Source organism: Eimeria acervulina, genomic scaffold (assembly GCF_000499425.1).
Source record: "Eimeria acervulina Houghton genomic scaffold, Eah_scaff421, whole genome shotgun sequence".
NCBI lineage: Eukaryota > Apicomplexa > Conoidasida > Eucoccidiorida > Eimeriidae > Eimeria > Eimeria acervulina.
The window spans coordinates 8,649-23,236 of NW_013549818.1; the positions used below are offsets into that span (position 1 = coordinate 8,649).

Genomic DNA, 14,588 nt, shown 5'->3' on the forward strand with positions numbered 1-14,588 from the left:
CGGGGGGGGGGGGTTGGAACGATCAAGGCTTTAGAGGAACTCACGTGGCTGCAGCAGCAGCAGCTGCTGCTGCTGCCTTCACAGCAACTGCATCTGCTGACGCAGTGTCCACCGCGGTTGCAATAGGGAGGAAAGCAATTGTGCCGCAGCACCAGCAGGAGCAAGCGGCAGCAGAGGCAGCTTGGGGGCTTTTGGTCTTGCCTTGTGTGGGGGCGTTAGCAGTAGCTGAGGCACTGTACGCAACAGCAACAGCAGCAACCGCAGCAGCAGCCGCAGCAGCAGGGGCCATCGATTGCTACGTGAGAGCGCGCGGCTCCTCATCGGCTACCGGTCGCAGCAGCAGCTGCAGCGGCTGCAGCAGCAGCAGCAGCTGAAGTGGCGAAGATGTTCTCACATGGTCAAGATGGCGACGAAAGGCACTGGCAGCACGTGCTGCAGCTACTCGCCCACCCGAACGAGGCCCAGCAGGTACGCTCTGCGGCGCAACAGCCGCCGCCGCTGAGCCAGCAGGGGCAGCAGCAGCAGCAAGATACGCACCCGTGGCATGGCAAACCTTCACAGTAGCCGAGCCAGTATCTTGAGCACCGGCGACGCGGTGAGCATCCCCCATCACCCCGTGGAGCAGCGTTAACAGCAGCAATAGCAGCAGTAGTAAGAGTTTGTGTCGCTGTGCGTTTCAGTTGGCGTGTTTGACGGAGCTGCAGCAGTGGCTGTCTTTTGCCACCGACGAGCACCTTGGGTCTTTCCCGTTGCAGCGTGTGCTGCATGCACTATTCTTGCTGCTGCAGAAGAGAACAGCAGGTTCAGCTGCTGCTGGCGGCGGCGAGTGCGATACTGCAGCGGCAGACGCATCCGAAGCAGCAGCAGCTGAAGGTTCGCAGGAAGCTTTGGATGAGCAGCTAGCAAGAGAGCTAGCTGGGGGAGCAGACGACGATGTGAGGCTGACAGGCGGCTGTTCGTATCAGGATTTCCTTGTGTATCATTTCTGTTTTTTTTCTTTCGGTGCTCTTCTTGATGCTGCTTGACTCGGTAATCGCCGGTTGCGTGATGTCTTGTCTGTGCCGCCCTCTCTTTTTTCCCTCCGTGCGTCTCATCCACCTCCATTGCAAGCCTGACATACTCTCTCCTTGCCTCCTCCAGTCGCTGCAGTTGCTGAGAACAACAGCAGTAACAGCGGCAGCGGCAGCAGCATGGTGCGATGGCTTTGTGCGTCCTGTATTTGCAGGGTATGGCAACTCAGAAGGACCTTGTGATCGGCTCCTGTGTCTACTTGCTGCTGGATGTACTCCCCATGCAAACAGCAGCCGTTATTGCCCGGACGCGTGAGTTGCTGCTGCTGCTGTTGCTCACTGCTCGTCTCTTTATTTGCTTTCGTTGGTTGCGTCGTCGTGTTTCACGCTCGCCATGTGTGAGTTGGCTGCTTTTCTGTCCGTATTGTCCGTTTTTCGCTCCCTTGTTTTGCGTTGCTGCCCCTGTTGTGCTTGTCAGTGTGCCTGTTCTTTCTTTCTCCTTTTCAGGATGTGATCTGTCCATCTCTTTGTTTGTGCTAGTTTGTTCAACAGTCGTCTGTCTTTCTCTTTCTGTCCCTGTTGGCTTGGCTTGGCCTTTGCCTCTGTTTGAAAGGGTGTATGAAACCTTTGTTGTCTTCGGGCGTTGAAATAAGGTTGTGTGGGTCTCGCTTCCTGTGTATGTACAGCTGAGTATATGGAGGCTTTGAAACACCAGCTATCGCATCTTCAGTACATTGACACAGGGGAGAAGTTTCTGCTCATTCTCTGTCGCGTCATTGACGAACAGCCGCTGCTGTCCTTCTTGTCGGGCGCTGCTGCTGCGCTGCTCCCTATCCTGGACTTCTTTCAGCTGGACATACAGCGCAAGGCCGTGAGGGCAGCAGCCAAGGCGCTTGCTGCTGCTGCTGCTGCCACAGATAAAGCAGTCGCCGCAGCTGCAGCAGAAGCCGGGGCAAGGAGACAAACCTTCTTTCAGCAGCAACAGCGCCAACACCAGCAGCAGCGCTCTGAGCAGCAGCAACAACAGCAGCAGCAGCGCGTAGCCGCTCAGCCGGTAGCTGCTGCCACTGCCGCTCCGGGACAGAGCGACAGGGCCGAGCCTGTTGCTGCTGGTGGAACGAGAAGCAGCTGCAGCAACAACGGAAGCAGCAAGCTCGAGACTCTGAAGGAGCAGCTGGAACACCATTTGCAGCAGGAAAAGCAGCAGCACCGGGAGCTGGTTGTACAGCTCGAGGAGTACCGCAGCCTTATACACCCAACTCTCCCCTTCTTCTCTTCACTTCTGTCTTACAAGGACGAGGCTTTGCTGCAGGTTTGTCCTTGCTGCTGCTGCCCGTGCCGTCATTCCTAGCGCTGCTGGTGCTGTCATTGTTGCTATTGCAAACGTGGCCGCTTTTGCTGTTGCCGTTGCTGCTGTTGTGGAGCTCTACTGTCTCCGTCGCTGTGGTTTCTGTTTTAGGGGGCCTGTCAGAGTTGGCGTTCTACTTTGACAATTTTTGTCTGCATGAACACTGCAGCAGCAGCATCAGCTGCTGCAGTTGCTGGCCTTGAGTTCGCTGTTGCACAAGGTGGGGTCTGCGCGGTACTGCTGGTGTTGCTGTTGCCGAGTGCCCTGCTGCTGTTGCTGTTGTTACCTTCACTGTGACGTGCGCTGCTGGCATGTATGGCTCTGGCGCGTCGACACCGTGTGTATGCTGCTGTGCAGCAGCAGTAGCAATAGATGGCGATGGGAGCATGGAATTGGGCTCCTCACAGCAGCAGCAACAACAGCAGCAGGACGAGGAGGCTGATGCCAAGTGGCTATTGGTTTGTCAGAAGGCTTACGCCGATCGAATGGAGCTGCTGGCTAGCGAGCTTGCTGCAGCAGGGTCAGAAGCAGCAACAGCGCTACAGCAGCTGGTTGCACGTACGGTCACGGAATGCAGCAGCAACGCCCTCGCGTGGCAGCAGCAACTTATGCTGCAGGACGCGATGTATGTGCTGTCTGTGTTCGCTGCTTACTCGGACAAGATTGCAGCAGAGCTGCTGCAGCAACAAATGCGAACTTCAGACTTTCAAGAGGCTGTAAACAAACTGGTACATTCCTAAACCCTCAGACCTCTACCCTTCAAGGTCTCGCCTTCCGTGTACGCTCTTTCGCAGAGAGTATGGCTGAACCTTCGGCAAAGCGTGCATGGTTCGGTGCCTAGGATTTAGGGTTTAAGTCTTTGGGGGTAGGTACTGGGGTTTAGGGTTCATCACGTGGGGTTTAGGCTGGAGGGTTTAGTTCTTGGGGTTTAGGTTTCAGTGAGTTTATGGCTACAGGTCAAGAGGCAGGAAATGCTACTGTTGGAGAGCGTCGCAGCTTTGGGAGTTTCACTCCTCCCAGCTGTTCGCTTTAAACTGCCGTTGCAGCAGCCGCCAAAGGAGAGGCGGGTGGAGACAGAAGCGTCAGCGAGAGCAGCAGATGTGCTGACAATAGATCAGAACCGCGCTGCTGTCTTCGCGAAGACACCTGAATTACTTGGTCGGGCTCTGCAGTAAGCCTGGGTTTAGGGTTTAGGCTGAGGGTTTAGATCGTAGCACTTACGTGATTGCAGGGTTGAGGCTTTGGGAATCTAGTTGAGGCGTTTCACGTTGAAGGCACGGGATGTGTGAAACCATAGGGAGGGAGGAAGGGGCAGCGGCGCACATCAACAGCGGCGGCAGCAGTAGCAGCAGGTGTGTGGAACTGCTTGCGAGTGAAACTGTTGTGCAGCACACTTGCAGCTCCAATGCTGTCTCTTATGGAGTCATCCGTAACGCGAGACCTCTCCCGCTTTGTTCTGCAGCTGCTGCTAGCCGCTGCTTGCACTGCAGCAGAACCCTGCAACAACCAGCAGCAGCTGCAGCAGCAGCTCGTGCTTCACCTCGATCTCAAGACCCTCGGAGAGATCTGCGCCCACACGCTCAGCATGGGGCAGCCTGATGCATTGGTAGGTTCAGGGTGTTGTTCCTGCATTTGCTGCTGCCGTTGCACGGGCAGGGCGCGCTATTGCTACTGCTGCTGCTGCGGCTGCTCAGATCGTCTGGTTTGTGCCTTTCGTGCTCCTGTTTTTGTTCTGTACTGCAGAACTTTGTCGTTATGAATCTCGTGCTGCAGCTGCTACTGCAGCACGGTTCCGGTGCAGCAGTAGCTCTCCAGGCAGCAGGCGTGCGGGACCGTATAGCGGCAGACCATGGGAGCAGCAGCACAAGCAGCAGCAGCAGCGACAGTGGTGCAGGCGAACAGCAGCCGCAAAACGTTGGGGATGGATCCACGGGAATTCTCCGTTTTGTCATCAGAGCAGCAACTGCTGCTGCTGCTGCTGCTGCAGGCGAACCAATAGCATGCGTTGACTTGATCGCTTTGCTGCAGCAGGTCCGGGAGGCCTGCCTTTTTATGTTTGAGCAGCAGCTGCAGCAGCTTTCTCACCTTGGCTCAGCGCCGCCCTGCAGCACGCAGCAGCGGCTGCAGCAGGTGGCTTCTTCACTGACGCAACAGGTGAAGCAACCTCTACCAGCAAAACAGCAGCAACACCGGCAGCAGTGGTTGGCTCTTGTGGAATTACGGAAACTCTTGGAAGACCCCACACGGAGTATCTCGGCGTGCGAAATCATCAGTTCGCAACTTGCGGATGCCCTATGCTGCTACCTTCTGGGCGCAAGCAGTAGCAGCAGCAGCAGCAACAACATTGGAAACAGCCCCTGCTGCAGAGGCAGCTGCCGCTGCAGCTCTTGCAGGGAGCAGCAAGAACTCAGACAGCGGGGGCTGCTTTTCTTGCGCGCGTTTCTTTTCCCTTTGACCGATAGCCCCCCTCAGGTGCAGGAGCAAGATCATAGTGTTCTAGAGGGTGTTGACTGGTCTGCTGCGTCTCCGGATTTGCTGCTGCGGCTGGCGATGCTCGCAGCAAAATGCTTGAGCCGCGTGGAGCAGTTTCCTGTGCTGCAACAACAGCTACCGGCTGTTGCTGCAGCAGCACGGGATGTGCTGCCTCCCCACTTGCGGGCCTTTCGACCAGCCGCAGGAGGAGAATCGGCGGCAGCAGCAGCAGGCAGACAGCCAAGCTACCGGGCAGCCGGGCTACAGCAGCGGCCACGCGGTCCGAGAGGCCTGCGCGCCCTTCAACAAATGCAGCAGGAACACCTGTCGCACCCTCCGGGTGACTCCAGGCGGCAGCAACTGCTTCAACAGCAGTTTCTGCAGCAGCCCGATCCTTTCCTCGTTGTGCAGGACCTGCAACGAGACCTCATTATCGTTGCAAAAGATATTAAGGGCGAGCAGTCTCTATCTGCTGCAAGTAACATCGGCGCAGTAGATACCGAGATGAAGCCCGCAGCAGCAGCAACAGCAGCAGAAGCAACAACTACAGAAGCAGAGGCAGCACGCCCACCAGCGAGGTCATCAAGGAGACGCTTTCGCAGTCGCACCGGCGGCGGCTGTCGCTCCCCTGCGCACGTGACTGCCGATGCTGCACCCGCAACATCTGGTGCATCAGCTTCAGCAGCAGCAGCGGGCACGGGGATGGAAATTGCAACTGCAGCAAGAAAGAGAGAAACAGCAACAACTCCACAGCGGGCTGTGCGTGGCGCGCGATCCAAGGCAACGGCAGCAGCGGCTGCTGCGACGGCGAAAGCCGGCACAGGGGGAAGCACCAGCAGTAGTAGCAGCAACGCAAACAGTAGCAGCAACAACAGTAGCAGCAACAGCAGTAGCGCAAACGCCGGCAACAGCGGCTGCTTGATAAAGCGACGCCGAGGACAGCCTGGCAACAGCAGCAGCAGCAGCAGCAGCAACGCGCCACCACCTTCTGGTGCGTCCGGAGGGGCAACATCAGCAGCGGTAGCGGACAGCAGCACCAGAGACGGGCCCCGCAGAGGGCGTGGGACAGTTCACCCAAGAACCGCATCAGATACTACTGCCTTGGCCGCCCGGCGGACGCCTCTGCAGCGCAGCATCTGTGGCAACAGCAGTAACAGCCACACTACTGCGGGCACCGGATTAACGCCGATGATGCAGCTTCAGGAGCTGATGCTGCAGCACCAGAGGGGCAGCTTGTTTGGGGATGTGATACCTTGGGGTCGCAGGTTCACCAGCAGCATAAGCAGCAGCAGTACACTGGTGGTAGACTGCAGGGCTCCATTGTCACGCGTTGAGACGGAAATCAGACGAACAGTGCAGACCGCTGGGCGTGCACCGTTGCAACAGCTGCAGCAGCAGCAACCGCAGCAGGCGGAGGATTTTGTGCGGGAGTCTAAGGCGGACGGGGGCCAACAGCAGCAGCAGCAGCAGGAGCACCGGCAACACAAGCAGCAACAACATAGGACGACTAAGAACAAAAAGAAGCAGCAGCAGCAGCAGAAGCAACACGAACAGGAAGAACCCAGCAGCAGCGACACAAGAGCAGAGGACGTCTTGAGGCAACGGGGGTCGCGAGCTGGCCGCTCATCAGCGGAGGGCGAGGCTTCCCAAGAGCGGCAGCAGCAGCTGACACAGGAGGACGAAGTGAACTCCCTAGACAGCAGCGACTCGATGGATGTGGACAGTCATATCAAAACAGGTAGTCCCCTTTCGCTGCAGTAGCGGCTGTTCCTACTTCTGCTTCTAGTAGGACCGCCGCTGGTACTTCCAGTGAAGTGATGCAGAAGCACCTTGTGCTACTTGATTGCATGCGTTCTTGCGTCTTTCAGGGAGGCATTCTGGGGACAACGAACCCGAGTACAGGGACAGCGCTAGCGACGAGGAGATTCTCAGCAGCAGCGGCAGCAGCAGGAGCAGTGAAGAAGGCGCTATGATTTTTGAGGGGGAAGAATTAGCAGATAGCGACAACAGCAGCAACAGCAACAGCAGCTGCGACAGCAGCCCTAGCGATGGAAGCAGTGGAGACGAGTTGACGAGAGGACCAGAGAGGGGAGAACATGAGGAGCCAGTGCAACGCAGTGCTGCTGCAGCACCTCCGGCCGCTAGTGAAGTCGCTGTCGGTTCAGCTCAGGCAGGTGAAGCAAGGCCGGCTCGTGCTTCGCCAAGAGGAGACGGTGCCGGTCTGGTGCAGCAGCAAGACGCACTTTCTGGTGGAGCGGCTGGTTCCTCCGAGCCCAGCAGCAGCTGCTGCTGCAGGCATAGTCTAGCAGCCGTGGGTGCTATCCAGCTGTACGTACACTCCGTACCTGTGCCACCTCAGATGCCTGTAATGGAGGCTCTCAATCTGTATGGAGGGTACGTTGCTTTGGCCAAACGCAGCAGCAGCAGCTGTTGTGATAGCAACAGGAGCAGCGGGTGGTTTGCTCCCGCTGGTGGCGCGGCGTACCGCCGGCTACAGCAAATGCTTCAGGGGGGCAGCAGCACTTTTGAAATGCTGCTCTCCACAGCATTGTTGGCTGATCTTTTCCCCAGCAGCAGCGGCGGCGGCAGCAGCAACAGCAGCACAGCCAGGCAGCGAGAGATAGACGCACTGCCGGCATTTCTCGATACTAGGAGGCGTGTATCTGTTGCTCCTGCTGGCGATGCAGCAGTGCACACGGACAGTGCTGACCCACCCTCTGCAGCTTCCGCTCCTGCGACGAGCGGCACGGGAAGGAGGGGACGGAGGAGCAGCAGCGGCAGCGGACGGGGGGTGCTGCAGGTGGATCTCGGTGGGCGATTCTGCATTATGGCTGAAGAACGCGGAGCGGTAGCCCAGACAGCGGCAGCAGCCGCCGAAACAGCCGTCCAGGGTAAGTCCCTTTGGGACAAGGCCCACACCATTGACTACCTCGTGCTGCCTGCCGCACCAAAGACGGGGAGCAGCAGCAGCAGCAGTGGCAGCAGTGGCAGCGAGCTGCTTACTACTGAGGGACTTCGGTTGGGTCGGAGCACACCGCTTGTCACATCTCTTGTACATCCGGCGTTGGGCGCAGAGCGACTGTTACAGCAACTGCAGCAGGAACAGCAGCAGCACCAGCGGGATGCTCTCTCAACGTGCTGCGACTCAACAGAGCCGCAGCAGCAGCAGCAGCAGCGGCAGCATCGCTTGTTGGAGGATCTGGCGGGATGGTGTGTGTTTCGCACCCAAAAGGAGACAGCCGCAACAACAGCCTACTTAAGGGGGGACTGCAGCAGCTGGCACCGTCTTGACTTGCTGTTGCATGCGGCCTCAGATGAAGCTGCTCCACTCTTCTACGCACTTCCTTCTGCAGGCGTCAGTGTTACCCGACGCAGCAGCAGCAGCCTTGGCAAGCAGGCTAGTCCTGCTGGATCTAAGGGAGCAGCAACAGCAAAGCCCGTAGTTCCCGCCTCTACCGCAGAACCTGCATCGGCAGATGGGGACTTACTTCTTCCGAATGTGTTTGAAGATGCAGCGGCACCTGCTGCACCCTTTGTAGTTTTGTTGTTGTACCTGCACAACCTCCTACAGCAGCTGCCGCGGCTGTATGCATTTGCTTCCATCGCCAGCACCAGCATTGTGGGCGACTCGGACAGTACAGCAGCAGCAGCAACGGCAGCAACGTTGTTTAGAGCTGCTGCTTCTTCACGGGGTCTGTGTGAGCATCCTCTAGGGCTGTGCAGCAACAGCGGCAGCGAAGCAGCGGGAGCAGCAGCAGGGACAGACGTATCATGCTGGAGTAGCGTATCAACAAAAGCTGGAGCTGTTTTGGCAGATCCTGTTGCAGCTGTGACTAGCCATAGCAGAACACCGTATTGGTTGAGGAGATTAGTGTTTGCGTGCCCATTTCTTTTCCCGTTGCAGTTGAGGCTGCTGCTGCTGCTGCAGCAGCATCTAGGATCGATGCGAGGCCAGTTTGTCTACAAAGTTCGGTTGAAAGAAGCAGCAGAACTGCTGCTGGGTCAGCGGCAGAGCAGCAGTAGCAGCAGCAGCGGTGTGCAGCCGCTACTGAATATTCCCACTACTGGTATCAGCAGCAGCAAGGCCATGCTGCTTCAGCGGCTGCGGCCGCTGCTGCAGCTGCAGGGAGCGGCATCTGGAGGAAGCAGCAACAGGCGCGAGCAAGAAATTCTGGCAGATTTGGAAGGCGTACGCCAGCAGTAGCAGCACCTGGACCAACGCTAGCTGCAGGAGCTCGCCGACTGAGGACGAGACACACCCAGAGAGGATTTTATTTTTTTTTTTCTCTGCGTTGTGTTTTCAGGGAGCTTCGCTTCCGCGGACAAAGGTGAAGATGCCACGTTCCCACCTAGTGGAGAGCGCCGCCAAAGTAAGCGTAGAACCTTTGGTAGGGCCGAATCCCCTGCAGCTCTTCACACTCATTTGCGTTTTTGTCAGTACTTATGGTATTTCTCTGTGGCGTGCTCCAATGCGTTTGTTCTACCCACTGGAGAACGCGAAAGGGCATTCCGTCTTGGGCTGCTGCTGGTGCAGGTAATGGACCATCTGCTGGCGAGTAACCGCGGTAGTGAGGAACAGCCTGTGCTGGAGGTGGAGTTCGCAGGGGAGGAGGGAGTCGGCCAGGGTCCAACGAATGAATTCTATGCAGAGGTGACCTACATCTTCTACACTTTTCCTTTTTCCTTGTCGTGTGTTGGGGATTGAGTGGGAGGAACTGGCGTGTTTTCCGCTTAGTAAGAGCATCCAGGGAGTGTGGATTGCTGTTGTGGTCTGTGTTGCTACTGCTTCAGGTGCTTGAGGCGCTGCTGTCTTGCAAGGATCCCGAGTTGTTCTTGAGCTGCAGCACTGGGGGAGGGTTATTCCCTCGCGCATATTTAACAGATATATCTCGCGTCCCCGTAGATATGCTCCGGCGTCCGAGAGTTTCTCCACTTGTGCAGCAGCAGCAGCGGAGAATCAGAAGAAGAGCCATTGCCAGCCGAACAGACCGAACAGACCTGGTTGAAGGGGCAGAAGATATGGAGGAGGATTTGGATCCCTCCAGCAGCAATAACAGCAACAACAGCACCGGGGTTTCCCCTCGGCCTGGACCGGATGCAGCAGCGGCAGCAACAACAGCAACAGAAAGTGGCAAATTGGAGCGCCAGCTGTTCAGTCACTTCCGTTTGTTGGGACAGCTGGCAGCGAAGGCGTTGGTTGATGGCCGCAGCAGCACAACAGACACGGGCCTGCATGCGTTTTTCTGGGAGGCAGTTGCTCGCCCACGGCTACACCAGGAACGGCTCAAGCCCTGCAACTGCATGGAGCCTGCGGCGGGAACGGAATATGTGGAAGGAGCAAATGCCGCAACGGCGGGGCTTCGGCTTGGTGCCTGTTACTGCGGATGCACTGCCGCTGCTGTTGCCGCTGTTGCTGCAGTTGACGAGGCCCTTGGGAGGTCCTTGCAGCAAATGGTGCAGCACCGAGCAGATGGAAATGAGGTGAAAGATATGTGCTGCTCGTTCGTACTTCCTCGTAAGTGACAACGAGCCGCAAGAGAAACTCTTGTCACTCGCTGTGGGCTCCAGGGGGTGCCCGTTTGGTTTGGCTAGGTAGCCGCCCCCCCTTGGGAGCAGACGACCTGAGGTTCAATTGAACTTGAGCTCTTTCTGCAGATTCTGCTGCAGCAACTTCTGCAAATGCTTGTACAGTTACTGCTATAGCTGCTAGTGCAGGGTGTTATTGGTGCTGCTGTTGCTGTTGCAGAGGGTGGGGGAGAGGCACTGGTTGAAGGCGGCGGTAATATGCTTGTCTCCAACGCGTCTCTGGACTTTTTCATTCAGCGGTTGGCGTTTGTACTGCTCGCTGAGGGGATCTTCTTGCAGGTACGCTTCCTGCTGCAGTCTCTGCTGCCTAAGCGTAATTTGTGTAGGAGTGCAACTAGGTGTAGTCCATTGTTTCAACATCTGCGTTATGGCTTTATTTGTGGCTTCTCTTGGTGAGCTGGCATGCGAGTAAGGGGGCCTTAGGCAGTCAGTCATATTTCTGTCTATCCATGCATTTAACGTGCGCACTAGGAAATTCAAGCTGCTGGCGCGAGGGTGTTTGCGGTTTCCAGGCCTCTGCTTTTCGTCTGGGATTTGGCTCTTTCTGTCCCCTTTCTGCCCTTTCGCCGCTGTTACCGATGGAAGTCTCGTCAGTTTTGTTTGGAGACAGAGAAAGGACGAGACAGGATAGATTCTGGACGCTATCACACTTAAGGGCACACGTGGCGCCCGATCATGGGTAAAGCATAATGTCGACAGGAAGCTGCAGCATTCGCACACACACGAGACCGACCCAACTGCGTTGCTAGATCCTATGCAGCACATAGTAGCATTAGCAACTGTTTTAGCGACTGCGGCGACAACAGGAGAAGCGGCAGTGTCATTAGACTTGCACGAGGGAGGAACTCACTGCGAGGACGGGAGAGAGGCAAGGATAGAGAGACAATAGCGTTCTCCCTGCACAACGGTGGCATGCGCAAGTTGGGAAGTCAGTAGAATTGACAGGCAGATGGAGGAGGCGTGCGCGTTATCGATAGTTGTAGTCACGAACACACATCTTGATAAAATGGCCCACAGATCCCCATGACAGGGGACTGGAAAGGCTGCCAGAAGAATTGGGGACTCACAGAACACGCATCACTGAACTGTTGTGTAGGGCAGAAAGGCAGCCATTGATCGTTCGTCGATCTGTTGTACTTTCCTGCGAGTTGTTTCTCTCCGATCTGTTGTACTTTCCTGCGAGTTGTTTCTCTCCCTTAGGTTCACATCGTCGAGCGCGGTGTATGGGCACTTCCTTGAGGTGTTAGTGGATTTCAACCCTGCGCAGCGAGCAGCCTTTCTCAAGTTTGTGACGGGATCGACCATTTTGCCAGCCGGCGGATTTGCTGGGTTCCGGTGAGGCGAAGTTATTCACCGTGGCTACAGGGAAAAGGAGGCACGAGTGACTGGCTTATGGCCTTATTTGTGACCAGCACATGCTACCTGTTTTAACTTTCCTTGAGTATCGAGCCTTCTAGGTGGCGAAATCTGTTCACTAGGCATCCACTTGATGACGTGCCACTTGTGCATTTCCAACACCAAGACCTGCTTACTTATTGCCTTGCAGCAAACCCACGTATCTCTACCTGCACTGTGCTGCTTTTCCCTGTCCCTTTGGCCGGCCGCAGGCCATTGATGAAGGTTGTCCGGAAGAACCCTGCCGCGGGAGGCGGGGGCAGCGACTGTTTGCTACCCAGTGTGATGACTTGTAGCAATTATATCAAACTTCCCAACTACTCCTCCAAGCAGATATTAAAGGAAAGGCTTCTTCTAGCCCTAGAGGAGGGGCAGGGTGCATTTACACTCTCATAGCATGACTTCGCTATCCAGCACCTGGCGAAGCAGCTGTTTACGCAGTTGGTTACTTAGGTGGCTGGCCAGCGAACGAGCCCTTCAAGGATGATTGGCAAACATTTTGCATTTGGGGATTTTTCCGTAGTTTTGTCTTACGAGACCTGTTGCATAGGGTGTGGGGTGTTCAGACACTCTGGACCCGTTGCCAGGCAGCGAAGAGGGCGTTGTTTGTACTGCGGCTCGTTGTCTATTATCATTTCGCTTCGTTGACGAGCGAAGACTTCCAACAGGCATTCGCCGTACTTCTGGACCAACCAAATACTGTTTTTTTAAACAGATGTGCTGCGATTCCGTCCAACGTGTAGCTATTTCCACTCTTTGTGTGCAGAGGCGCATCGCAACGCCCAGACGTACTAACGGTGTGGAGTACATGCGGCGTTTCAAGGTGGATTGTTTGACTGACACGACGGCTGAACAAAAAGCTTCGTTCACACGTGGAGGACAAACGGCTGCAACATCTCAGACACGCAGGAGGTGAAAGCTTGTGAGCAGCATGGACCCAGCGGGGTCGAATAGACAAAAGCACCTTAGCGACTTCGATTCTAGCAATGTACGCTTTGCCCACAAGGTCTTGCAGTGCTTGCTCTGAGCTTCGTATCTGGCGTCGATCAACCGTAAATCTTCAGCTTGATACGAACCCTTCTTGGCTTACTGTACCACAGTGCCGGTGCATCGTACACGCCGCAGGTGGCGTGATTGTAAATACTAGACATGATAAAGCAAGGAACTAGCGTGGCACTGTCTTACACGTCCTTTTCCAGGGCACATCACTTCCACTAGCCTCCTTGCCAAGACACCCATTTTTCCCACCAGAGCAGCCCTCAAAACTTTCACTTGTATTCACCACTCCAAGATAATTGTTGATATTTTATTTCACCTGCTGTCGTATACGCTTAACTTACGGTGGGAATATCATCTGACACCAGTCCGGAAAAACTGGCTTGAAATTCGTGGATGACGTGAGGTAAGGAGTTGCGCGTCCCTATAATTCACTGAACTTGCCAGAGCAGGAGTGATAGCTAGATAGGTCACCCACCGACAACCTCGAGGTGCTTGAATCACCTCCTGACAATTCGCGACAGCTTGAACAGGACTTTTCTTTTGTAGGCGACGGTGTAGAGTTTAGCGTCAGAAGTTTTGCTTCCCACTCGAGGTGAGTGCGTTCTACAGACCACAGCTGCAGCAGAACTTGCAGCCTCCAGGACACGGTCAAATCAATGTAGGCAATGTGTAAGGTTTTAGGGCGAGGCATAGGTCGGTGCATGGAATGGAAAATCCCTTTCCAGTAGTCACTGCAAGCAAAGTGGTGGACGTAGCCTCACAGATGGCCATGCACGGGTGAAGCAGCAGACCCTATAGAGAACGGCAATAGGCTCAATTTTTAAATCCAAAAGCTCATATTCCTGTTCGCATTCTAGTTAAAGAGTTCGCTAATGGGGCTATGCGTAAAGAATAGTAGAATAGCTCCTACTCATTCTAATATACTAGGATATGGTTAAAATAGCCGTTCAAGACACTGCCTGCGTACTGTTGGTTGCAACTGTGCGAATGCTGTTTTACATTGATGGTAACTATTGCTCAGTCGATGCAAGGGTATATTTATGAAAAAGAAAAAATGCAATAAAGGAGACGAACGGAATATTCACAGCCCATCTCGCCGGAAATTGGCTGCCGCGAGAGCGAAACACTGGCTCGGCTGGACGGGCTGCATGTGAAAGGTAAATACTTCATGAAGAATGCCTCCACCTTGGATGCGCAACCAAACATGACAGCGCCTGCTATGTGAGGGCAGTGGGATAATCCCTTGCTTCTCTGCAGGTATACTTTCATGTTCGAACTGCAACTATAATCCTATTGGCATATTTTTCTTCGTTAGAAGGGGGGGCATGACAATGAAATGTATATCTCTGCAGAAGTACCACTGCGCTCCCCGATGCTGGAAGTTTTTCGAGTTGCTTTGCGCTGTATCACGAGTTCGGCAACTGAACAGCTTACAGCGGAATTACGGAAACTTGAGCTGTCGGCAAACGCTTCTTCGAGAAATATCTGTTCGTAGTCAGTAGAAGCCTCACGGTGGACTCGGAACTTCTTATTCATTAGTTCATAGTCGATACTTCCCCTGGTGCGGGGCAATCCGTAGCAGGCTGGCGGCCGAGAGCGAACACGGCGGTGGAGTTAGGGAAAGGGTGAAGCAAGCTACGCATGCCATGATGGTGGAATAGGTGCGCACCTAACAGAAAAAAACGGAAGTTCGACTTCCCATGCTGAAAAAGGAAAAGGTTTTGAAAATCAATTAGTTAATGCCTACGTATCTTGAAACTGCGATTGCCAGCTCCGCT

General features: G+C 55.3%; 1 protein-coding gene across 1 annotated transcript; it reads left to right on the plus strand.

The window, feature by feature from the left end:
- Positions 1-384: 384 nt before the first annotated feature.
- Positions 385-12,207, plus strand: EAH_00037810 (ubiquitin-transferase domain-containing protein, putative; the record flags this gene model as incomplete). Its single annotated transcript, XM_013395507.1, has 17 exons — positions 385-468; positions 681-935; positions 1,226-1,322; positions 1,697-2,322; positions 2,482-2,578; positions 2,716-3,086; positions 3,315-3,529; positions 3,748-3,964; positions 4,102-6,568; positions 6,699-9,019; positions 9,135-9,218; positions 9,365-9,481; positions 9,622-10,345; positions 10,577-10,695; positions 10,929-11,095; positions 11,617-11,751; positions 12,024-12,207. 17 exons carry the CDS (start codon positions 385-387, stop codon positions 12,205-12,207), a joined length of 8,280 nt encoding a protein of 2,759 aa, XP_013250961.1.
- Between the last annotated feature and the right edge of the window lie 2,381 nt (positions 12,208-14,588).